This window comes from Symsagittifera roscoffensis, chromosome 4, assembly GCF_963678635.1.
Source record: "Symsagittifera roscoffensis chromosome 4, txSymRosc1.1, whole genome shotgun sequence".
NCBI lineage: Eukaryota > Metazoa > Xenacoelomorpha > Acoela > Convolutidae > Symsagittifera > Symsagittifera roscoffensis.
The window spans coordinates 72,784,178-72,810,279 of NC_087065.1; the positions used below are offsets into that span (position 1 = coordinate 72,784,178).

General features: G+C 33.0%; 2 protein-coding genes across 2 annotated transcripts in view; both read left to right on the forward strand.

The window, feature by feature from the left end:
• LOC134844570 (tRNA wybutosine-synthesizing protein 4-like) overlaps positions 1–15,723 on the forward strand; it is a 30,315-nt gene extending 14,592 nt beyond the window's left edge. The window contains exons 8-17 of the mRNA XM_063861307.1: positions 1,839–2,118; positions 2,577–2,806; positions 5,901–6,100; positions 6,504–6,688; positions 7,690–7,748; positions 10,473–10,592; positions 11,282–11,445; positions 12,312–12,555; positions 13,021–13,126; positions 15,400–15,723. Coding sequence (XP_063717377.1) covers positions 1,839–2,118; positions 2,577–2,806; positions 5,901–6,100; positions 6,504–6,688; positions 7,690–7,748; positions 10,473–10,592; positions 11,282–11,445; positions 12,312–12,555; positions 13,021–13,126; positions 15,400–15,644 — 1,833 coding nt within the window. The 3' untranslated portion in view covers positions 15,645–15,723. The remainder of the gene's footprint in view (positions 1–1,838; positions 2,119–2,576; positions 2,807–5,900; positions 6,101–6,503; positions 6,689–7,689; positions 7,749–10,472; positions 10,593–11,281; positions 11,446–12,311; positions 12,556–13,020; positions 13,127–15,399) is intronic.
• The window catches only part of LOC134845014 (spliceosome-associated protein CWC27 homolog), a 502,234-nt gene that overhangs the window by 45,902 nt on the left and 430,230 nt on the right, over positions 1–26,102 (forward strand). The gene's annotated exons all lie outside the window — the stretch shown is intronic.

The following is a 26,102-nucleotide window of genomic DNA, read 5'->3' on the forward strand; positions in this document are numbered from 1 at the left end:
TTTTACGCGTGAATAGCGCAAAATATATCGCGCGTTGATTGTCCCAATTCGGTCAAAATGGCAATCTTTAAACTCCCATAACTTTACAAAAAATGGTCACAGATGAAATATCTTTTCAAATTTAAGCTCATGACAACAATAACTTTCGAATGATATAAAAAAATTTCCGTCAAAAATGGCTAGTTAAAAAGTCGAAATTTGTCTGAAGAAAACAAATCCACCCGAGCACAAATATTCCGCTACTTTCGTATCGAAAGTCGGAACAATAATGTCGTAGAACGGCTGGTTTTCTTTGTTTTGCAAGATAATCGTGATCTTTTCCATCTGACGCTAAGAAATGAAAACGCGTAAGAGATACTTCTTGAATGGCTTAACTGTACCCAGTTTTCTGACTATTGAATAAGGAGACGATCTTTGACTTCGGACTTCGGGCGTGCTTGAGTTTTTTTTCCACGCAAAAACATGTACCATAAGTCATCTTCGGAATGAGTCAAGTATTCTATCAGCGGAAAGTCAGATCAACCGTGATTCAAACGACATTTAAATGTTTGATGTTTGTTTTGATGTTTGACGTTCTTTATATGAAAATTGAATATTTATGATCAGTAAACTTGCTTTTACTTTTTAAAAAATATTTGAAAAATCTTCATATGTCACTTTTCAAACAATTTTAAAAAAATTAGAAATTATTGTGTAAATTTAGAAAAAAAGGTTGAAAATTTTATTGACATTTTTTTGCCTGTTTCTCATTTTTTGAAAACAACTTTTTCTTATGCTTAGCTTACTCATTTTATACGCGTTTGTATATTTCTCTCATCACACCACAGACGTTTGGAAAAGAGTTAATTAACGCAAGTAAACGGGAGAAAGTACTGACTTGTTTTGTGGAAAAACTTCAACTTCCGATGTTTGCGAAAAAAAAGTACATGGCCTTAAAGATCTTTGAATTTCAAGAACAATTTATGATACAAATTATGAAAAAACTGGATCAACAGGTGATTTTTATATTTCGCTGCGAAGTCGATCACGCTTTTGAATTTAAAACTCGATCACGTTTTTGTAACCTTTATACCTTGTTATTGGATAGCGGAGTTTGCCTTCCTTTTAACAGAAGAAACGAACTACGCATTTAATAAATCAAAAGTCAAAACGCAAAATGTAATTTGAGCCTGATTATTTTTTATGAAGTTTTTCGGAACATTCTGCGCTACTTGCACAGAAGCCTGCTATCCTTGTTGTGTTTTAGATTTTTCTGTTTAACGTATGCGATCAGCTTAGTGTATTATTACGAACCTTCTTTTTTTTCTAACCTAACTCGCAAATAAAATGATTCATTAAAAGTGTTCACTTATTTGTAAATTTCACTGTAGCATTAGAAAGTGCTTAGCATCTGTTCTGTGCTTTATTTGTGGCTAGTGTTTGGTACCTATGAAGCTTCCGTGGCTGAGTGGTTAGTGTGTCAGACTCCAAGTCTCTAGATCTCAGATTCGAATCTCTGACGCAGTCGAATTTTTGCTGATTCGAGGCCTATTTCTACTTTTTATTGCACTTTATAGAGCTGTCTTTTGTCTTGTTCTCGCTGGTCTTTGCGAAGCGAAGCTTCGCCTCTGTGTTGAGTTTTGATTTCGAGTTTGTTTTGTTGTCCGTTTTCGAAAGACAACTGTAGTCAATCAAGGCCAATGTTAATGTTTTAAGAGGCGCTTTTTTTGTTTTTACAACGAGCTAAAATTCAGCCTCAATTTGAAAAAAGGAAAATGTGTAATAGTAATTTTTAAACTGTTTGGAATATTCTGTGCTACTTGTACTGCAAGCGGTTACTATTGTTACAACTTTAATAGGTGTGCGGCGATCACCTGCTCATTTTTGGAGGCCGCAAATCTCCGTCAGTGCCCCTAAATGACCTCATAAAGGTCACAATATCAGGCGGTGAAGAAGGAGCACGAGATGGACACTTTGGGGACGTAGAGGTAAAGTTTGAAAAGCAGTGGGAGGGTGTGTGTTGCTTCCCGAATGCCAGATATAGACATGCCAGTGCAGTGTTGACCAGACACTACCAGTCTATGGTTGAACATCGGATGTTGGTGGATGGAGGAAAGGACAGCACTAAAAGTTTCTCAGGTGAGATCAGAGATGCTTTTCATGAAGCTAAATTTGAGCAATAAAACGGATCTGGTTTATTTTATTCTGCCAATTATGGAGTTATTTTAATTTAAGGAAACAAATGAAAGCAGAATGTTAAGGTGAATGCAGTTTTAGCTTCAATTATATAAAGTGCCACTGTAACGTCAATGTTGCTTTGTGATATAAAAGACTGTAGATATAAGTTCGAAATACTAAAAAAAAACTTGCTAGCCTGTTATGTCCATTTAAAAAAACAATATAAATAAATTTGATTTTTTTAAATTTCAATTTATTCAAAGATAAAATTATGAGCCCACTCAATTTGAGTAGTTTCAGAAAAATTTTAATTGATGCCAATAATTTTTATAATTTTCTTGAACAATTTAAATTTAAATTTAATTTTTTTTTAAATGGACATACTGATGCTAGTTGTTCATTTAGTTTTTTGAGTTTAGATGCGTTTTTCTACGACCCCTTCACCAACTTATGGAGTGAAGTAGAGTTCATCTCGTTCACCTCTCCAAACCAAACGAAAGAAGATAACAAAGAAGTAGTGGTTGGATCTGCACCTGACAGTCCCCCTCCCCCTCCTACTACACCCCCGCTGCCCCCTCGTCACTCCCACTCTATCTGTCACTATAAAGATGCTTCCCTCATTCTGTCCGGAGGCATATTCAACAACCAGGCTAGAGCTACTATCTTCTGTTGTTTCATTTTGAACAATTCTTCAAAAAGATCATTGTTACGCTTGAATTTAGCAAGCGTTATCAAATCGGAATATAGACTTTTTTCGGGTTAACAACTAGTTTAACAGAATCACTTGAATCATTTCACCTTTGGTTCATACGAAATCAAAAGTGAGGTGTTAATTCATCGCAATTGGTATGGAGGCAATGCAGCTGCCTCTCGAACCTAATGTTTGGGGTTCGAGTCACGGCCGGATCTTGTTTTTTTTCGGTGTCTGAAATTCAATTTTTTTATGGGAAAAGTTGATTAATCTGATTTTAATTTGTCGGCTCAGTTGAGATCCCATAATTTTTTTGCGCTATAATCAGTTTTCATTGTAGTCTCAATTGTTGTTGATTAACTCCTGTGGTTTCTTAAAATTACTATAAGTGATTGGTATTTTTACCGTTTTTTTTTTTGGTTTTTTCGCTTAGAAGTTTTGTTCGGCCTAAGTAATAGCGGCACTTGTTTTTTTTCGATTTAATGAACTTATCTTGCATTGGTAAAAGGACACAAAATTTTTATTCATGTTTTTATTAAATAAGGTCGGCTGGCAATAAAAAAAGTTAAAAATTCAAACTTTTTAATCTCACAAAATTTTTTATGACAACAATTTCTTTGACATTTTATTTTCGGTTTAATTGGCGGCAAACTACGTGTTATTGGCATTGTGAGCGCTTGAAAATTTTAAAAGTTTCCTTTGTGCTAGTGGTTATGTTCGTCTGTTTTTCTGAGATTTAATTTTTTGTGTTTGAGTTTTTTGTGACAACCATTTCTTTTGGCTTTTTTGTTTTCGAATCAATTGGCGTCTAACCATGTGTTGTTGGCTTAATGGCGCTGGGAAAATACTAAAAGCTTCGCTTTATGCTATTGGTTGTGCTTTCGTCTGTTTTTCTGACTGAGTTTTTCGTATTTTCAAAAAATGTTGAAATTTTATGACAACCATATATTTTTGGCAACTTTTTTTGGATCGATTGGCGTCTAACCACGTTTGTTGGCCTAGTGGACACGAAAATTTTCAAAGTTTGTTTAATTGTGGTGGTTGTGTCTCTCCTCTCGTCTTTCTGTGACTGAATTTTTCGTATTTCCCGTTTTTTCCTTTTAGTTATTTCCATCTTGCAATGGTACGCTTTCGTTGTATCGCAAGTGATGCGAAGCTCCGCTTTACCTCTGTGTAGGAAAGTGCTCAATGAGGGTCGCACGCCAAAATTTTCTTGATGTCGGAAGATTTTTATAATGGGGATATTTAATTACATCTTATCTAAAAATAAACAAAGCTAGACGATTTCTGTGCAAGTAACACAAAATGTTCCGACCACTTTCATACAAAAACAACAAAAAATGTTTTTTTTTCATTTTAAGAGTCAAGAAACGTAGTGAAGTTGCTTATATAAGTCTTGGTGATTTTTTTCTTTGTTTTTTAAGGAAATTTTTTTTAAAGTGATCTAATAACTACACAAGTTCTTTCATACATATTAACGCATTTATGAATGCACTTATTACGCATATGCGCACTTTTTGAATTCAATTCAAATTAATCTGCTTAAAGTTAGGCAAAATGTGCTCTCCTATCGCGAAAAGTGAAATGGCTGAAAAGGCGTGATCGACGCCTTATTAAGAAAGTTTCAGATTTCTCAGTCGAATAAAAAATTTACGCATTGATCCAGTTTACTCAATTTTATCAAAAAATTTCAAAAATCAAATGTTTTCGAAATCAACAGAGTTTTAAGGTCATCTTTGTTTTGAAATTCAAAAATTGAGATTTGTTTAAAAATCAAGTGATCATCTTTTTCTCGTTTCCTTGCGTTCCGTGACTCTTTTCCAAATGTCTGCTGGCTCTGTTTTTTTATTCAATTTAGTGTCTTTTTTACTGCCTGATGTGACGAGAAAACTATACACACGCATAGAAAGTTTGTGAGTTAGACAATAGACTACATTTTTTCTCAAAAAATGAATGACAAACATAAAATGAAAAAAAAATTGCCAAGGCGCTTTTTTTTCAATTTTTCAAAACCAGTTTTTTGTTTTTATTAAAATCAAGTTTTGTTACTCAAAAACATTACTCAAAATCAAGAACGTTAGTCAACCGACCTGACTCGCTCAAAATTAGACTAATATTCAACCGTTGTATTTCAGTTTTTCTCGACACTGGGACAACTTTTTTTAATTTCGAAATATAGTTCGAATCACAACTGCGGCTTGACTTTTGATTTCCAAGTTCAATTCATTTCATTTGTCAAAAGGAAGGCAAACTCCACTATCGAATAGCAAAAGTGTAAAGGCACCAAAAACGTGATCGACTTATAGTTTCGACAGTCGATTTTAATTTTCAGAATTCCCATAAAAATGAAAAATTTATTTATTGATACAGGTTTCTGAAATTGGGTTAACTTTGTCAAAAGAAAGTGTCAATCATAATTTATTCTGGAAATTCAAAAAGCTTTAAGGCCATCTTCGTTTGAAATTCGAGAAGTGATCGTTTTTTTTCCTGTTTCCTTGCCTTCATTGAATCTTTTTCAATTGTCTGTTGGCTATGTTTTTGCATGAAAACAAAAAAAATAAACAGCCGAATTCAGAATTCCTACCCATTTTCAAAGATCGGAAAAAAGAAACGACGTTTTATTTCAGTTTTTTAACATTTTCGTTTTTCTGTCTTAAAATAATTCTGAAATTTTAAAATATCTTGACTTTTACAATACAAGGCATATTGTTACACTTTGGCAAATTTGAGCGTCCGGCAAACATTTGCTGTGGCTTTACATAGCCAGGATTTACGTAAAGTTAAAAAGAGCCATTTATTCACGAGAGAAAGGACAAACTAACGAGCTGTTTACCTCTTTTACAATGTGAAAAATATGAATGTTTTTGAACTCGTCGTTGAGTCCGGAATGTCTTCACCAGGAAGACCGAATGCTAGAACATTTTAGAATTTGAAATTTGAAAATCTAAAATGAATAAGCCCATAAATCATTCAGTTTTGGACAGTTCTTAGGAAGTTGATTGGCTGAAATGTTTCGCACAATTGCATGTGAATAGACTCTTTTCTGTTACAGGAAAGTGACGTGAACAGCAAATTATACCGACTCAATTTCCCCACCAGTTCCCTGTGTGAAGTGGAGGTCATAGCAGAGGGACTGCTCCCCCTCTATGGTCACACATCCCACGTATACTTCCAGCAGGGTGGGGGCCATAGTAATAGTCCTTCCGAGTGGCTACTGTTGGTTGGAGGTGTGGTGCCAGTCACGCCCTATAGGTACATCTCACAGTCTCCTTGTTGGGTATTCGATTACGACATTGTTTTGATATCGAATAAGTCATACACATTTTCATATTACAGTATGTAGACAATAATATGCTATTTCGGAGCAAAGAAGAGAAAAACTTCTTCAGAAAAAACTGTTGGGGTTGCAGAGTTTTTAGAATTATGAGTCAGAACGAAGTCGACATTTAGAATAAATCTGCTTATTTCATGCTATGTTTGATTACAGAAAAATTGGGTGTAGAAAATGACAAATTAGACTTGCAAAAAAAATCAAATTCGTCCGAGGTTGAAAAGTCAGTTGTTTTTTTTTTTCGTTTTTCAGCCTAATGCAGTTGTTTGACCTTGAGAAAAAATGACTAATTAGACTGAGGGTCAGTTGGTTTTGTATGTTCAGTCTGGTGCAGCTGTTTGACCTTGAGAAGCGAGAGATGCTGCGTGTGGTGAGAGTGAATGACGCCCTCCTCATCAACCACACCAGTCACATCCTGGGTCACAAACTGTACACTGTGGGAGGGGGCGGCAACCTCTTCTCATTCGGCACCTGCTTCAACAGCAGAGTCAAAATATACTCCGTCCAGGGTACTGTAATTACGCACTACATTCAGATCTTGCTTTTAATCGTGACCACCCATTTCTGCCCCAGACACTTTGGGCCGGAAATTACTGTGTTTTTGGGGCGGAAATTATTGTTTTTGGGCCGTGTTTTGGGGCGGAAATTACTGTGTTTTTGGGGTGGAAATTACTGTGTTTTTAAGCCGCGTTTTGGGGCGGGAATTACTGTGTTTTGGGCGGAAATTACTATGTTTTTGGGCCGTGTTTTGGGGCGGAAATGACTCTGTTTTTGGACTGGAAATGACTGTTTTTGGGCCGGAAATGACTGGTAGCCGTTCTCAATCTCCCCGCCTCTTAGGCATGTACTGTACAACCATTGCTGATAGAAAGTTTGACAGTGAAGAAATTGTGAACCCGCTAGACTATCTTCTCCGTTTGCAAAAAATAGGATTTTAAAAGGATCATTTTTTTCTAATTTTCTTAAAACAAGCGAGCTAACGAACACATTATAATGCTATACAGTGCTGATTTAAACTATCCGGACAAAATGATTTAAACTTGAACTTTAAAACGCGTTTTTCTCAACTTGGGTTGATTTCAGACAAAAAATGATTGAGACCAATCTTGCTTAAAGTTTCAACTGAATTGATATAGTGCAATTTGTTTGCAAAATTCAAGGCCAACAATTTACCCTAAAAACCATCATTCTGTGGCTTTGTTTAGTCAATCAAAAATAACTCCAAAACAGTTTGTTCCTTTATTGACACAATTATATGACTGCATCGGGAGATCGATTCTTCAGGCTTATTTGGCCTTTTCTTTCCTTTATTTCATTTTTTAAGACATTTCAGAGCTCTTTTTTTCATTTTCCAGCCTCTTTGTGAAATGCAGCTTCACCGTGTTTGCGAATCGCAGCTTCGCCTCTGAGTAAAAATATGCGATGGTGTCAAAAATGAAAACTTTATTTGCCAAAGATGACTTGTGAACTTATTTTATTGTGAACTTTTTAGCATTCAATTCCATTTCAGGTATTCTGCGCATGCAGCCCAAAAAGAAACCTGAACCGAATACTACTGACACAAAAAAGGTTAAAATTTGATGTATATTGATTTAAAAAAAAACGAAAATAGTAAGTACTCTTATTTAGGTCTTAGTGATTTTTTTTCAAAAACGTCTAAAAAATTGTTCACTCTCAATTTTGATTTTTTGCGGTTTGACTTGTGATTTCTTTTTAATTCTTCATGCGACCTTGCCTACAACGAACTAATTACGTCTAAGCATATCTGATTTTTGTACCTGGTGACGAATTCCCCCTATTTTGCTGTAGGGAAATAGTTAAAAAGATCCAAACTTGCGAAAGAAGTGTTTGACGATCATCATCTACAGAAACGACTGATTAAGAGTCGATGAACTTGGTGAAGATTCTTATATAGTTAGTGATGATTTTTTAAAAGTTTTTCCAGGAAAAGTATTAAATTTTGTTCATGCTCAATCTAGGTTTTTAGCGGTTTGACTTTTGATTTTTTGAAGTTTAGTTCAGTTCTATTCCTTTGTTTGTTAAAAGGAAGGCAAACCCCACTATCAAACAGCAAAAATGTAGAGGTCACAAAAAACGTCATTAACTTCTAGTTTCTTAAGTGGATTTTAATTTTCAGATTTCGCAGCAAAATGAAAAACTTACCTATTGATCTATTTTCTCAATTGCGTTAATTCTATCAAAAAAGAGTCACTCATAAATTGATCTAGAATTGGTGAACTTGAAAGCCGTCTTCTCCTTATTTACTTTGAGTTTCGATAATTGAGATAAGTTTCAAAAAACAAGTCAGTTTTTTTTCTGTTTTGTGTTCAACGACTCTTAACCAACTGTCTGTTTGCTATGTTGCAAAGCAATTAGTGTCATGAAAACCAAATACTGATTGATAACAGATTGTTCATTATGACATGATTTGTTAAAGTTTCCGTTTAGATATCCAAATTTTAATAATCCTAGAAAAATTGGCACTTTTTGAAAGTAGTTGGAGAGAGGTTTTTGACTATCTTTGTGACCTCCATTCGCATATCGTTATTCAAAAAACAGATTTTGCGAAAATAAATAATATCCACGTCACAATTAACGTCATCGGACACTTATTAATGCCGTTGGTATCGAAGTGGAAAGGAATTTGTCTGCGTGTTTTCTACTTCTTTTCCACGCAAACTCAGAAAACACAAAAAAAATGTCAGACTGATTTGATTGGCATATCAGGTTAAAGCCTTTCATGTTGTGACGAGAACGAAACTTAAAGGTTTCTATACTTTGTTTGCTTTTTTATCCCATTTTGAGCAATTACTGCGAGCGAGTAGCAGTTCTTATATGAAAATCGGGCTTTTAGTTTATGAAAAACGTTGTTTTACTAAAGGAAATTTATTTATGGAAGATTCATGTAACGCTCCCCAGGCACGTTAAATTAAATAGAGAAAAAATGTAGGAAATAGTTTCTTGGTTTTTTGTTTCTCATTTTTTGGTCAACTCAAGTCAATGAAAGGCAATGCTTATATGTAAGTTAATTTTCAAGTTACTCTTTGGTCTTCTCTCCATAAAGCGCACAAAAAGGCACTAAAGTTTGAAAATATGTATTTCTGTAATTGTTTTTAAATTAACTGTGGTCGGAACATTCTGTGCAACTTGCACAGCAAGCGCTTAATCGCGTTTTCTTTGTCTGTTTTTACTGTCTTTCTGTTTTCAATGAGCAAAAAGCAAAATTTTTTAAGTGCCAAGGAACGGAGTTGTTTAGGTTTTATTGAGGTCTTGTGAAATATTTGTTTTTTTTTTGGGAAAAAGTTTTTAAAAGTTATAAGTAGGTAAAAATATTACTTCTCCCAATCTTTAAAATTGGACAAAAAAGACACAAAAAAAGCTTAGCATTGTATTTTTTTTCGGTTTATCGGTGGCTAGTAAATGACGATTTTCAAGCGACCATGGCGCAGATGCTGGGACGAGTCACTCTTAATTTTGAGGTCGGGTTTCGATTACGGCACAAATTAGAATTTAATTAGTTACTCGGCTCTATTCCTTTCCCCCACCTGTAATTTTTTACTAGTAAAGTTACAGTTCAAATTGTCCGGGAAGGAAAAGAGAAAGAGCTAGTTATTTTTTTCTTTTCGTTGTAAATTTTTGACCCTTTTAGAGCTACTTGTTGCCTCCATAGCCAAAATAATCAAGTTTTGATGAAGTTGGATTATTCTAGACAGTGTATCAAAGTTTGAGCCTGAATCTTAAATATTTGCAGAGAAAATGAAAAACCCTTTAAAAATATTTGTTCTTTTGCTCGGCGAAGAAAAAAATTACAAGATATTTGTCCTCGGCTGTAACTTTGACGATTGACTTTTATACGCTCTTTTTTCTTTTGGTGCTTTGACACCTGAAAAGTTGAGAATTGGCGCAAAAAGTCGTTCATCAGTTTTTGTTTCAAAATACCCTAAAATTGAGAGCGCTCAAGTGGGGCGAATTCCTGGTGTTAGACTTATCATAAAGTTTTTTAGTTTGAATCTCTTAGATTAATTTTCAAAAACCTATCAGTTACTTTAGTTTCATAAATTTATCTGACTGTCTGTTGGCTAGTTTTTAGTTTTTTTTTAGAAATGTTCTTAGAAAGGCTAGGGCTTTTACATTCTTTTTCTTAATCACTTCCGTGCTTATAATGGTTATAATGTTGCTTCCGCCCTCCACCCTGTTCCAAATTCATATTGCGTCATAGTTTCTTCTCCGCCTCTTTGGATTAAGTGAAATAAAATACATGCATACTGGTTGAGTAAGAGATTCCTTTTTCAGGGTGAAAATGATGTTCGAGGAGAAGGCAGTGGCAATGAGGATTACGAGAATGTGAGTGCCCAATCTGGAGAAGATAGTGATGAGTCGGACCAAAGTCTAGACACAGACGCCGACGAAGAGGTACACATAAGGCAATGTTCAATCTAAATATGAAAGCAGTTATTAAAATGTACTTCAGAAGAAAAATTCATTTTAAATGGCACTAGAGAAAAATAAAGTTTCGGTAAAACAGCAAATTTTTGAGTTATTTCGAAAATTTTTGGTTTGTAGTCTTGCAATCAGACATTGGAAGCCACTAAGTTTGCTTATAAAATTAATATTTAAGAAATTTTTTTTGTTCCGACTATTTGAAAAATGTGGAGGAACTTTGTATTCGGGTGTGTTGTAGTTTTTTTTTCCTTTTTCACACAAAATCAGATACTACGCATAATCATCGGAATAGGTCGAGTCATGTATCATATAAAAGCCCTTTTCGACCAGTTTGCAATTTTTGATTTTTGGTCTAATTACAAGCTAATAAGGTGAGGGTAAGCAGGCTTACAAAGGCTTATTTATGCTTAATTTAAGCCGTGAAAAATTAGTTTTACACGAGTAAAGTTAGTTTTTGGAACTTTTTTGATTTTTGACGATTTTTTTTTTCGTTTTTCTAATCAATTGTCTACAAAAACTGTTTTGCAATTAGCCTTTTGTAAGGTGGGTCGGAACATTCTGTGCCACTTGCACAGTAACCGGCTATCCTTATTTATATTCAGTCTTGCTAATGTCAAACTGTGAATTCATTTCATTATAATAATTCACCCTTTTTTCAGGCTCTGCGTGCGGCTGAGTTGTTGCGAGCTGAGATAGACGCGAAGATGTTTGGGCCTGCCCAGTGCAGGACTACTCGGAGGGCACGTCGGAATGCACGCAGGCAGTTGGAAGCACTCAACTTAGCAGAACAGGACTCCATTGACTCAGCGGTCATTAGAGATAGGTTTGGTTGGAGAGTTTCTTTTATATCGAGTTTTTGAATAGTATTACTTAGATTTTAACAACCCAAGTTACTGTTTTAGAAACTTGGAATACGAAAATTGAGTATGCAATTCAGTTCAAAGTTCTAGTTTTATTTGAGTTTTGAAATAATTTAATGTAGATTTTGATAACTCAACTTTTTATTTTAAAAACTTCGATTGCAAATTTTTTTTTTTTGAGTTAGCAAATCGTAATGATCAGGCTTAGTAAAAAATCATATAATAACATGATCGTTTTAGTGTTGGTAAAAATGTGTAAGAAAAATATGTTTTTTGAAAGTAAATATCATACGGTGTGTTGTCGAGAAGCTCTGAGATACTTGCATTGGGTCTAGGACAACAAGCCGACGGGACTTCAAGTCGAAGGGACTTCAGGCCAAAAATTAAACTTTACAAGCACCTCAAATCAATATTTTTTCATCTGTACAACGTTGCTGTTCAAAATCTTACGCTAGTTTAGTCCATAATAAGCGTTATTTATGACAATGAATCACTTAGGATTGACATCCGTTAATAATATCAGCCGGTTTTTGAAATGCATAAATTATAAACAAGAAATTTGCCTTAGCCGTGTTTTATTTTTCAACTTTCCTAAACATCATTTGGAGATTTAAATTTCATGAAAACGCTGATAAATACCGACTAAAGATCATGAAAATGAGAAAATCTTCAGAAAAGTGTTCAAATTAATCTTATTTCATGACTTAATGAGAAAATTTTCGGCTTGAAGTCCCTAATTTTACGATTCGGCTTGAAGTCCCGTCGGCTTGATGTCCGGCACCCACTTGCATTACCTACCAAGCAATGCTTCAAATTATTTCACTTTCAGAAGTCTGGGCGAGCACGGAGAAGTCAGAATGGCAATTGACGGGATCACTCTCGACTCAGAAGGAGGTCAAGAAAGAGAAGGAGGGTCAGAAGGGGAGAAGGAGCGGGCGGGGAGTGAGAGGGGGGCTGATTACTCTTTCGGGGCCAAAGAGGAGAGACTTGCCAAGGGGGGTCGGGTTAGGGAAGAGCGACTGGTTCTCAAACCCAAACACAAGGATGACATATACGTATTACAGATTAGCCAGGTCAGCTCTATCTAATTCCTAATTAATCTCCAGCTCAATGTTTAACTCATTATTGTGCAATTTTCTTCAATTAGATTTTTATCTTCAGTTTTTTTTTGTTGCTCAGGACATAAAAGTTGCAAATTTTTGCCTTTAACGAGTAAACGAGCGGTTTTTTCTTCAATTTTTGCCGTGTTCTCAACAACTATTAAAGATATAGGATTGAAATTTTGACACATGCTAGATGAAACTATTTGGGAGGAGCTTACGTGATCACGTATAGAGAAATTTTGATTTTATTGGGTGAAATAGCCAGTAAATCATAATTAGTTTCAGAGGTGTTCTTGCTCTGGAAACATCCTGAATAACATCACAGCGAATTTGAATTTTTGGGCTCAAATTGCTTCTTATTGAAGCAGATGAGCGTCACTTAGTCATTAGGCCGCGGAGAAACGGCAGACAAAAGAATTTGCCTTTGTGTTTTAGGAAAATGACGCGGACGTTGAAAATAAGAATGCGAAGAATGAAGCGGTTGTACCGTCATCGCCCGTGCTTAAAACTGCCAAATTTGTAGTGGAGAAGCCACTTAAAGGTTAATCAGTTTAATTAGTTTAATGCTAAACGTCCTGAAAGTTAAAATTAAATCAGTTAAATCGTGAGTGTGGAAACTATTTTTTATACTTGTGACAGTGAATTTTTACTTGAGTAATTCATGTTGTTTATTTGTTTAAGTAGTAACGAACAAAGTGAATTGTCACATACAAAGCTTGTTTGTGATTTGTTTTTTTTTTCATGAGACTTCACGCACATTTTGAATTAACGTTCTCCAAGAACAAAAGCGGAAACGACGTAAAATGGGGTTCGACTTTCAGCTACAAATATGAACTTGGTTGGTACAATTGTTTACGATGTTTCCAAGAAATTGACTTGGGACATTCGGTTTATATTAAAGAGATTCATCGTTAAATTTAAAACGAGATGGCTTATTCCATAAAGTCGGTGATTTATGGCAGATAGGCACCTATTTGAATTTAAGCCCATATTCCTATTTTCGAAGCAACTTAATTCCATTCATCTGTTTCAGTAAAAGCTAAAGTTAAGGTTAATGTAAATAAGTTAAGGTATATTGTGAAAAACTTTTCGTCTGGTCTAAAGAAGAATAAATCAAAAGAAAATTGAAAAAAAAATTGTTTAAAGTTAATTTTTCTTAATTGAGGTCGTAACTATTGTATTGCTAAAAGCTCATTTTGATCTCTTCTCTTCATGCACAAAAATTACGCAAATTTAAAAATTAAATTAAAAAATAATTTTTTTTTCAAAAATAACTGTGATAGGAATCTTTTGTGTTACTGGCACAGCTAAGGCCATTCTTGTTTTGAATTATTTTTCTGCTTTTTCATTGTTGAATGCAACAGCCAGTAATCTGGTAATCTGAGTTGCAATTAAAATTTTAAATTGTCTAGTTTTGATGAAAATCCGGTTTTAATAATTGAATGACCCCCTTTCAGTTAGGAGTGAATAAAATTAAGTATTAAAGCACCAGCTATTATTCCGCAAGAAGCTACAATTACCTTTGCGATAAGGTAGGGTATTAAAATCGGGTACTCGATTTTTTTTCCCGTGAATAACTTTGTCCACAGGTCTCATTGGACTCCTGATGTACCTTTCTTCATAGTGAATTCAAGTTTTGCAGTCTCTTGCACACTTAGCCTAGTAGTAACCAATACGCCTAGGACGGCGAAGGTCCTGTGTTCGAATATGGCCAGGACTACTTTTTTTCAAACGGTAAATATTCCGAATCAATAAAATTTCGGATTATTTTTTGTAGGCTTTGTTGCCACATCTAATAATCGTATATTTTAGCTGTAACAAATTCTCACTGCAGTTGTTTTTAGCAATTTAAAAATCCGGTCGAATCGAAATTTGCTTTTTACTTTGGTTGCACTTTTACCAGCTCGATTTGTTTAAAAAAAAATTCTTTTTTTTTCTTCATTTTTTGTCTTTCCTATCGGCTTAATAATTTTCCGCTTAATTAATATGGACCTAGTGGCCTCTTTTTGCGTCGTTACGACCGAAATTTTTTTTTGCGCGTGTGTATGTGCTCTGAGGTTAAACGGGACTTAACATTTTTATAAGTTAAGAACTTTTTCGACATGAAGGGTTTCTGCTCAGGTATTTTCGGCCTTGTTACCGCTTGGTAATTAGAATTTCAAATCCAATCAACCGTCCGGTGCATCTGGCTTAGAGGTAAAACAGCAGTTTTAGATGTCAAAGGCTTGGGGTTCGAATCGGGCATGGCTCTTTTTTGCAAACTAGAGTTTTTGTGATTTTTCTGGCTATCGTCCCTCTGTTTATTTTTGTCGGCTTGGTTCCCGTCGCCCGATGGTTCAGCTTGATTCCAAGTTTTAACCCCTATATTTGAAACGACAAAGCCCGAGAGTTTGATTCCAGTTGAGAACTGTTTTTTGCAAATTGAAAATTTTGGCATATTTAGATTTTTGTCTATCTGCCTTCTTAATAGCATTCCCAAAGCTCTTTGTAGAGTTTCTAAATCTAATGGTGCAGGCAATTTTATTCCGGATGTTTTCGGCTTATGTTTCAATTTTTATTGACAAAACGAACGATTTTTTGAAAATTTCATTTTCTTACGTTTGATTTTTATCATAGTCATTCATATTTTTGTCGCAAGAGCTGCGAAGCTCAGCTTCGCCTTTGTGTTGACCTTCTATGGAGGCTAAATGATTTCCCACTGTCATCAATTCCTTTCCCCGATAACAAACTACAGAAAGGAAGTTAAATATTTAAATAGAAGAAAAACAACGCTGCGTTATACAAAAATATCCAAAATAACTGTCTTTGTTCTAGATAGAAGACGCCGGAAAAAGAAGGCTGCTCACAAGTCCAGATCCAAATCCCCGGGTCGCAGTGGAGTCGGGGAGTCTTCGGAGTCAGTCGTGGGGAGTGTGCAGATAATCGACACCAGTGGAGAGAAGTCAGATAGCAACAATGAGGGGGGCAAAAATATAAGAGAGAAGAGTCCCCAGTCGAGCAAAAAGAAAAAGAAAAAGAAAGCGCATCGTAGCAGGACGCCCAGTCCAAACGAGGACTGAAAGCGACAGAAATGCAAAATTTTTAAACGATGTTGATGATAAATGTTATTATTGAGATGGTTTTTGTTTTCTGAATCAAATTTTGCCCTCATTTTTTGTTTACGGTGGCGAAAGTTGTAGTAGCAGAATATTTTTTAAGTCCTCCCTCTCTAAAATTTCTCCCTTTTCGTATAGAAAAGTTGTTTATGAGTTTTCATGATAAGTTGAATTGCAAATTAACATTCAATGAGGTTAGAATTTTTCGTTTGTTTGACCATCGACTGGGCAATATCCAGAGCCCTTGAAGGAGAAAAACTTGGAATTGCATTAGACGATATGGTTGATGCGGATCTGGATTTTGCAGATAACATCTGCCTGCTCGACAAAACCCGACAGACGCACAGAAGTTTCTTGATCAAGTGGCCGAAAACGCAGCGTACGTTGGACTTGAAGTAACCAGACCAAGCTCTGCTCTCACAGCGATGTCCAGAAATTTACTGTCAATAACCAAGAGTTTAAAAGAGAAAAAGTTTTTTGGGAAGTAGAGTCCAACTGAATGGCGATATATCAAAAGATGTCAAAACCCAGAGAGGAAACGAAGGTCAAAACCCGGATAAGATTTGGAATCGAGGAAAGTTTTGATAGCAAAGAGTCCAAAATCTACAGCCTGCCTCAGAAAATTTTTGCTTCATGAGCAAAGAATTTGATATCAAACGGAGAGTGAGTGGATCGAATGATGCGAAGAGATGGCACAAAAAGGAAGCAGTTGAGAGCGTTGTTTCTGGATACCACTGCGGCGGGCAACAGGCAGCCTTGTCTCAAGTAGCCCGACCTGGGCATAGAGATTCTTTCGTTGTGTTAACATAATTGTTGGCAAGTAAAAATACTCCTACTTCTTTTTAATTTGCAAAACCAAATGTTAAAAACCGTTTCGAAAGTTACAAAAGAAAAATTCCACAAGTTCCAAATAGTGATGTTGGTATCTTGCTATTTGTATTGCAGAGTTTGGCATTGTTTTGGTTTTTTCACTTTAAAATGATGTTTAAACGTAGATTACTTCGCGATTTTTGGCTCCGGATTATTTGTTTCTATTTTCAAAATTGGTTACTGAATATTAAAGACAAACACCGGCCTAATAGCATGTGGTCTTATCAGAATTTCCTTCTAAATAATGTATTTTGTCTGAATGAGGAATGTAATTTCCTGTTTGAATAAAATGAGTTTTTATGAAATTGTATGAGTAGTATATGTTGGAGCAACTCGTTGGGCGTAGGGGCTGCTGATCCCCATGTATTAACACAGGCTGTAGAGTATCCGGTCAGTACCCTATCTATTAACGTAGGGAATAGATTTCACAATGTATTAAGATAGGTTATAGGTTTCAGATGGTAAGTTTCGAGAAAAATTCTGGTTTTCGAAAAATGTTTGGCGCCCGATGTGCCAATACAGCAATGTTTTCAGACGGGAAGTTTGAAAATCTGATGTATTAAGATAGGGTAGAGATTTCCCAATGTATTAGGATAGATAATAGCTTTTAATTGGTAAAATAGTAAATTTCGGGGAAAATTTTGGTTTTCAAAAAATGTTTGGTACTCGATTTTGCCGATACAGCAATTTTTAAAAACCAAACGGGAAGGTTAAAAATCCTAAGTAACATTAGATTTCTCAACGTCTTTTAATTAGTTTCAAATAGTAAGTTTCAGATGGTAATTTTTTTAGAAAAATTTTCAGAAATCTCAAAATTTTGGCTGCTGAATAGTTAGTATCATGTTAAGATGAGAGAAAAACTAAAAAATTTGATCTAAGCCGAACCCATGCTGACACTCCCGAATTATCGGAACAATCTTCAAAATTACCATATTTTTTGAACAAGTAATTTAAAATGCTTCAAATTAGAATCAGCAGCTACCCAATTTTTCCATTTAACACTTTTCATGTGTTTTCTTAACAGGTTTTTTGTCAAGTAAAGGTTAATTTAGTTATCAAAACCATTTCCAACCATCAATAATTCGAATCTTCCTAGTTTTTTGTCAATGATCAAAATCAATGCAAATTCTAAAAAAAGTTCAAAATACTTGCTAAATTGACACAAACTCATATTTTATCCAAGTGTTTATCACAATTATCATAGTATTTCAACATGGGAAATAATGGAAGAACTTTCGGTTTAATTGCACTCTTGTACCTCAACTCCAAAGATCTTCTGCTTATCAAACTGTATTAGTTTTGAACGGATCTTGGTAAAAGCTAAACATAAGCATTTTAGAAATTAGTTATATTTCAGCTAATTTTTTTTCATAACTGTTTATAACCTCTCTTTTGCTTCTACAAGATAGTTTTATCATGCTTTTTCCAAAGAAGTCTAATGTTCTAATTTATTTCCTGCTTTCTGCTTTATATATGTCTCGCTAGTGAACTCACTTTGCATGAAAATTTAGGCAGCACAAAGGAATTTAGAGATAATATAGTATCAATTGACCGAACAGTTTGCTGGTAGAGATTAAGTTAGTGGTAAACCTCAAACGCCGGAGTAATGCCTTGCATTTTAAACAAAATTACATTAAGCAGATAAAATTTCTCTAATTCAGAAAGTACTTTGATTTTTGTCAGCAGAAAAACATTTTTTCTTAAAAATACTAAATACTTAAAAAACATTCATAAAGTCTTTTTAATCTTGATTTTTTTCAAAATTGCCAAACACCGGTTAACTGAGAAAGAATTGAAACCATTTAAAGCATTCAAAAAAGAATCGATAAGCACATGGTAGAAAAAGAATTTTTAGGTGACGTTATACGAAAAAATAGATGAATGAAATCAGAGCAAATCTAATGGATATTATCTGAAAGTTTTTGTGGCAGACCTTTCTTGGGAGTTTCATAACTGAAATACAAATAGAGTTTTGCAAGAAAACTAGGCTTTCTGCTTTTTCTTAAGTCTACCAAAAATATCTTAAATATCGAATCAATTGAGAGAATAAACATAATTTTAATCCAGCTCAACCTATGATAATTTCTCTAAAAAAATTTTACAGCCTTTTTTTATATATATTTTTTAACAAAATAAATAAATGTAGATCTTGAAAGCAATTTTTAGATTTATGCGTCATATATCTTCCATAGGAACTATTGTTGCTTGTTTTCAACAAAAGTTTTTGATGATTTAGTGGAAAAATGTATCAATTGAACGAACATTTTTGAGTTGCTTAGTGTGAAAGAAAGAAAGCAACATAATTCATCAAAGTTAACAAAAACTCCAATGAATTACAAATAATTACCATATTTGACTGTTTTTAAGCTGGAAAACTATCTTTGCAACCATCGTTACAAAATCCAAAGCAAAGGTGACACCAAAAACTCCATTTGCTGAGAACCTTTGGAAAAATTTCTGAACCAGATAACTCTATGTTCTTGCTTTAAACCTAATTTTTAATTTTGAAGTAGGTTTCAAGTGCAGTCGTATGTATATTATCATCTGGAAATGTTCAACGTCGAACAAAATTATCCAAATGTTCATCTTTTTACTGTCAGTTATCAAAAACAACAAAAAAATTATGACTTTCGATGAATAAGCCATCATTTATCTGCTTGAGAACGCGCTACTCTATGAACTGAATCAAAACACTGAACTAGGAAGTTTACAAAAAGATAGATAGGCAAAACGAATCAACTTTTCGATGATATATAGTTATCCGCTACTTTTGTTACAATTTTTTTTTAGCAAAAACGTATCCATTTAATAGCTCATTCGTTTTTTAGTGCAGTTTCTGTAAAATAAATTCCCGTAAGCAAGCCGCCAATGCAGTTCTCTGTCGATTTAAAATTTTTGGATCGATTTCCATTGAGAGTTCACAAAAATTTGAATCCGGTTATCACTCGAGTTGGTTTTATCATCAATCCGAACCTTTGAACAAAAGCATAAAAAAAACAATTGAGAAATGCGTTGAAAATATTTCATAGTATTCAGTAGAATTTTTTTAAAATAAAATTTATCAAATTACTAGAACTCTATCAAAACTGTACAGATATCTAGATTTTTTCAGGCTGCAATATCTCATATAAATTTTTATTTGCTATGTTTAATATTTTTAATATAAATGTTCGATCGTACTTTCTCGTGGAGTGTGTTCGGAGCTTAATGAGCTTGTTTTGCATAACACCTTGAATAACATTATTTTGACTAGTAAAAGCTAATTATCCTATTAATTAAGATATGGAATCGATTTCTCAAGGTAAGGTCCTATAATTAGTTTTAGAGTTAGTTAGTTTTTAGTTAGTCTATATTTAGTTCTATAGTCTATAGCTCTATAATTAGTTTTTAGTATCAGAGTAAGTTTCAGATGGTAAGTTTTTGTGCAAACATTTCAAGTTTTCGGAAAAAATCTCAAGTTCTTGAAAAAATCTAAATTTTTGGAAAAATTTTTAGAAATCTCAAGTCTTTCACATGAAATCAAATAAAAAAAAAACAACAGTTATTATGTGAAAAAGCAATTTTTTTGAATAATTGGTGTCATGTTCAGACAGTGACACAAAACTATGGTTAAAAATTCTACTTTTTTTCGTTTTTCCTCAAAAAGAAAGAAAAACTAAAAAATTTGATCTATTTTAAGATAAAAAGCTTATTTTATAGTGTTGTGACTCAGCATCTATCCATTTTTTCCGCTTTCTTATCTGTTTTTAACAGGATTTTTGTCAAAATAAAGGTGAATTTAGTTATCAAAACCATTCCAATTGATCAATAATAACAATAGTAAGTGAAATTTTCTGATAAAATAAGTTCTTGATTCGAATCTTCCTAGTTTTTTTGTCAATAGTTATAGTGTCACGCTAGTCAATTCACTTTGCATGAACATTTAGGCAGCACAAAGGAATTTAGAGATAACAGCGTATCAATTAAACGAACTATTTGGTGGTAGAGGTGAAATTAATCGAGTAACTACCCTCAGCAGTAATACAATTTTGTTACCAATAACAATCGAATACTAACAAAATATTCGTAAAGTCTGGTTTTAATATTGATTTTGGTGCAAAATTTTATATACCGGTTAAGTGAGAGAGAATTGAAACCATTTAAAGAATTCAAAATCGAATTTATGGTAGAAATGGAGTTTATAAGTGTGGTCTTGAAAAAAAATTGATGAATAAGATTTCGGAATTCTCAAAATTTAGACTAAGTTTTGGCTAAATTTCTAATCATGAAAAAATCAAAGCTATATTATGTGGAAAGAGTGAAAACCCAAACTGCTGAATAATTAGTATCATGTTAAGATAAAAGAAAAACTAAAAAATTTGATCTAAGCCGAACCTATGCTTACACTCCCAAATTATCGAAAACATCTTCAAAATTACCATATTTTCTGAACATGTAAGTTAAAATGCTTCAAATTAGAATCAGCAGCTACCCAATTTTTCCATTTAACACTTTTCATGTGTTTTCTTAACAGGTTTTTTGTCAAGTAAAGGTTAAGTTAGTTATCAAAACCATTTCCAACCATCAATAATTCGAATCTTCCTAGTTTTTTGTCAATGATCAAAATCAATGCAAATTCTAAAAAAAGTTCAAAATACTTGCTAAATTGACACAAACTCAAATTTTATCCAAGCGTTTATCACAATTATCATAGAATTTTAACATGGGAAATAATGGAAGAAATTTTGGTTTACTTGCACTCTTGTACTTCAACTCCAAAGATTTTCTGCTTATCAAACTGTATTAGTTTTGAACGGACTTGGTAAAAGCTAAACATACGCATTTTAGAAATTAGTTATGTTTCAGCTAAATTTTTTCATAACTGTTTATAACCTCTCTTTTGCTTCTACAAGATAAATTATCATGCTTTTTGCAAAGAAATCTTATGTTCTAATTTATTTCCTGCTTTCTGCTTTATATAGTGTCTCGCCAGTGAACTCACTTTGCATGAAAATTTAGGCAGCACAAAGGAATTTAGAGATAATTCAGTATCGATTGAGCGAACAATTTGCCGGTAGAGAATAAGTTAGTGGTAAACCTCAAACGCCGGGATAAAAGCTTGCATTTTGTACAACTTTACATTTAGCCGATAAAATTTCTCTAATTGAGAAAATACTTTGAATTTTGTCAGCAGAAAAACAATTTTTCTTAAGAATATTAAATACTTAAAAAACACTCGTAAAGTTTTTTTAATCTTGATTTTTTTTCCAATATTGCTAAACACCGATTAATTTAGAAAGAATTGAAATCATTTAAAGCATTCAAAAACGAATCGATAAGCACATGGTAGAAAGGGAATTTTTAGGTGAAGTTATATGAAAAAATTGATGAATGAATTCAGAGCAAATCTAATGGATATTATCTGAAAAACTTTATGGTAGACCTTTCTTGGGAGTTTCATAACTGAAATACAAATAGAGTTTTGCAATAAAAATAGGTTTTCTGCTTTTTCTTAAAGCTACCAAAACTATCTTAAATATCATGTCAATTGAGAGAATAAACATACTTTTAATTCTGCTAGAATAATCAGTTGCTGAAAACTATCCAGCTCAACCTATGATAATTTCTCTAAAAAAATATTACAGCATAATTTTTATATATATTTTTAATCAAAATAAATAAATGTAGATCTTGAAAGCAATTTTTTTTATTTATGCGTCGTCTATCTTCCATAAGAACTATTGTTGCTTGTTTTCAACAAAAGTTTTTAATGATTTAGTGGAAAAATGTATCAATTGAACGATCATTTTCGAGTTGCTTAGTGTGAAAGAAAGAAAGCAACCTAATTCATCAAAGTTAACAAAAACTTCAATGAGTTCCACATAATTACCCATATTTGACTGTTTTTAAGCTGGAAATTTATCTTTGCAACCATCGTTACAAAATCCAAAGCAAAGATGACACCAAAAACTCCATTTGCTGAGAACCTTTGGAAAAATTTCTGAACCAGATAAATCTATGTTCTTGCTTTGAACCTAATTTTTAATTTTGAAGTAGGTTTCAAGTGCAGTCTTATGTATATTATCATCTGGAAATGTTCAACGCCGAACAAAATTATCCAAATGTTCCTTTTTACTGTCAGTTATCAAAAACAACAAAAAAATTATGACTTTCGATGAATAAGCCATCATTTATCTGCTTGAAATTGCGCTACTCTATGAACTGAAACAAAACACTGATTTAGGAAGTTTACAAAAAGATAGATAGGCAAAACGAATCAATTTTTGATGATATATAGTTATCCGCTACTTTTTTACAATTTTTTTTTAGCAAAAACGTATCCATCTAATAGCTCATTCGTTTTTAGTGCAGTTTCTGTAGAACCAAATCCCGTAAGTAAGCCGCCACTGCAGTTCTCTGTCGATTTAAAGTTTTTGGATCAATTTTCATTGAGAGTTCACAAAAATTTGAATCCGGTTATCACTCGAGTTGGTTTTATCATCGATCAGAACCTTTGAACAAAAGCATAAAAGAACAATTGAGAAATGCGTTGGAAATATTTCATAGTATTCACTAGAATTTTTTTAAAATAAAATTTATCAAATTACTATAACTCTATCAAAATTGTACAGATTTCTAGATTTTTTCAGGGTGCAATATCTCATAAAAGTTTTTATTTGCTATGTTTACTATTTTTGATTATAAATGTTCGATCGTACTTTCTCGTTGAGTGTGTTTGGAGGCTACTGAGCTTGTTTTGCATAACACCTTGAATAACTTTATTTTGACAAGTAAAAGCTAAACATCCTAATAATTAAGATATGGAATCGATTTCTCAAGGTCCTATAATTAGTTTTAGAATTAGTTAGTTTTTAGTTAGTCTATTATTAGTTCTATAGTCTATAGTTCTATATTAAATTTTTAGTATTAGGGTAAATTTCAGATGGTAAGTTTTTTTGCAACATTTCAAGTTTCCGGAAAAAATCTCAAGCTCTTGAAAAAATCTAAATTTTTGGAAACATTTTCAGAAATCTCAAGTCTTTCACATCAAATCAAATCATAAAAAAACCAACGGTTATTATGTGAAAAGAGTGAAAAACCAATTTTTTGAATACTTGGTGTCATGTTCAGACAATGACACAAAACTATGATTAAAAATTTTACTTTTTTCGTTTTTTCTCAAAAAGAAAGCAAAACTATAAACTTAAGATAAAATGCTTATTTTATAGTGTTGTGAAACCTAGAAACAACGCTCAGACCAGCCAAAACCATGCTAAAATATTCAAATTATCGTAACAATCGTGAAAGTTATCATATTTTTTGAAGAAAACAGTACATGTGCTCCAAATTAGACTCAGCATCTATCCATTTTTTCCACTTTACACCTTTCTTATGTATTTTTAACACGATTTTTGTCAAAGTAAAGGTGAATTTAGTTATCAAAACCATTCCAATTGATCAATAATAGCAATAGTAAGTGAAATTTTATGAAAAAATAAGTTCTTGATTCGAATCTTTCTAGTTTTTTTGTCAATAGTTATAGTGTCTCGCTAGTCACTCACTTTGCATGAAAATTTAGGCAGCACAAAGGAATTTAGAGATAACATAGTATCAATTAAACGAACTATTTGGTGGTAGAGGTGAAATTAATGGTAAACATCAAAACCCTAAATTTTTTCTTGTATTTGTACAAGCTTACGCTTAGCAGATAAAACTTCTCTAATCGAGTAACTACTTTAAACTTTGTCAGCAGAAATACAATTGTTTACCAATAACAATCGAATACTAACAAAAAATTCGTAAAGTCTGTTTTTAATATTGATTTTGGTGCAAAATTTGATATACCGGTTAAGTGAGAGAGTATTGAAACCATTTAAAAAATTCAAAATCGAATTTATGGTAGAAATGGAGTTTATAGGTGTGGTCTTGAAAAGAAAAATTGATGAATAAAATCAGATTAAATTTAATGGATTTCATCTCAAATTTTTTATGGCCAATATTTCTTAGTAGTTTCATAACTGAAACACAAATAAAATTTCAATTTCGCAACGAAAAATAGCTCTGACCTTCAGCTTTTTTTAAGGCTACAAAAGTATTATTTTTTTGAAATTTAACTCATGAACATACGAAAAAACAGGGCCACAAAACTGCAAAAATTAAGCAATTTTTTTTATAAATCTTCAGCAAACTTGATTCCACATAAATCTATAGTATCTCCTATTTTTTCAATATAAAGGAATTTAGAGATAACAGAGTATCAAATAAACGAACTATTTGGTGGTAGAGGTGAAATTAATCGAGTAACTACCCTCAGCAGTAATACAATTTTGTTACCAATAACAATCGAATACTAACAAAATATTCGTAAAGTCTGGTTTTAATATTGATTTTGGTGCAAAATTTTATATACCGGTTAAATGAGAGAGAATTGAAACCATTTAAAGAATTCAAAATCGAATTTATGGTAGAAATGGAGTTTATAAGTGTGGTCTTGAAAAAAAAATTGATGAATAAGATTTCGGAATTCTCAAAATTTAGACTAAGTTTTGGCTAAATTTCTAATCATGAAAAAATCAAAACTATATTATGTGGAAAGAGTGAAAACCCAAACTGCTGAATAATTAGTATCATGTTAAGATAAAAGAAAAACTAAAAAATTTGATCTAAGCCGAACCCATGCTTACACTCCCAAATTATCGAAAACATCTTCAAAATTACCATATTTTCTGAACATGTAAGTTAAAATGCTTCAAATTAGAATCAGCAGCTACCCAATTTTTCCATTTAACACTTTTCATGTGTTTTCTTAACAGGTTTTTTGTCAAGTAAAGGTTAAGTTAGTTATCAAAACCATTTCCAACCATCAATAATTCGAATCTTCCTAGTTTTTTGTCAATGATCAAAATCAATGCAAATTCTAAAAAAAGTTCAAAATACTTGCTAAATTGACACAAACTCAAATTTTATCCAAGCGTTTATCACAATTATCATAGAATTTTAACATGGGAAATAATGGAAGAAATTTTGGTTTACTTGCACTCTTGTACTTCAACTCCAAAGATTTTCTGCTTATCAAACTGTATTAGTTTTGAACGGACTTGGTAAAAGCTAAACATACGCATTTTAGAAATTAGTTATGTTTCAGCTAAATTTTTTCATAACTGTTTATAACCTCTCTTTTGCTTCTACAAGATAAATTATCATGCTTTTTGCAAAGAAATCTTATGTTCTAATTTATTTCCTGCTTTCTGCTTTATATAGTGTCTCGCCAGTGAACTCACTTTGCATGAAAATTTAGGCAGCACAAAGGAATTTAGAGATAATTCAGTATCGATTGAGCGAACAATTTGCCGGTAGAGAATAAGTTAGTGGTAAACCTCAAACGCCGGGATAAAAGCTTGCATTTTGTACAACTTTACATTTAGCCGATAAAATTTCTCTAATTGAGAAAATACTTTGAATTTTGTCAGCAGAAAAACAATTTTTCTTAAGAATATTAAATACTTAAAAAACACTCGTAAAGTTTTTTTAATCTTGATTTTTTTTCCAATATTGCTAAACACCGATTAATTT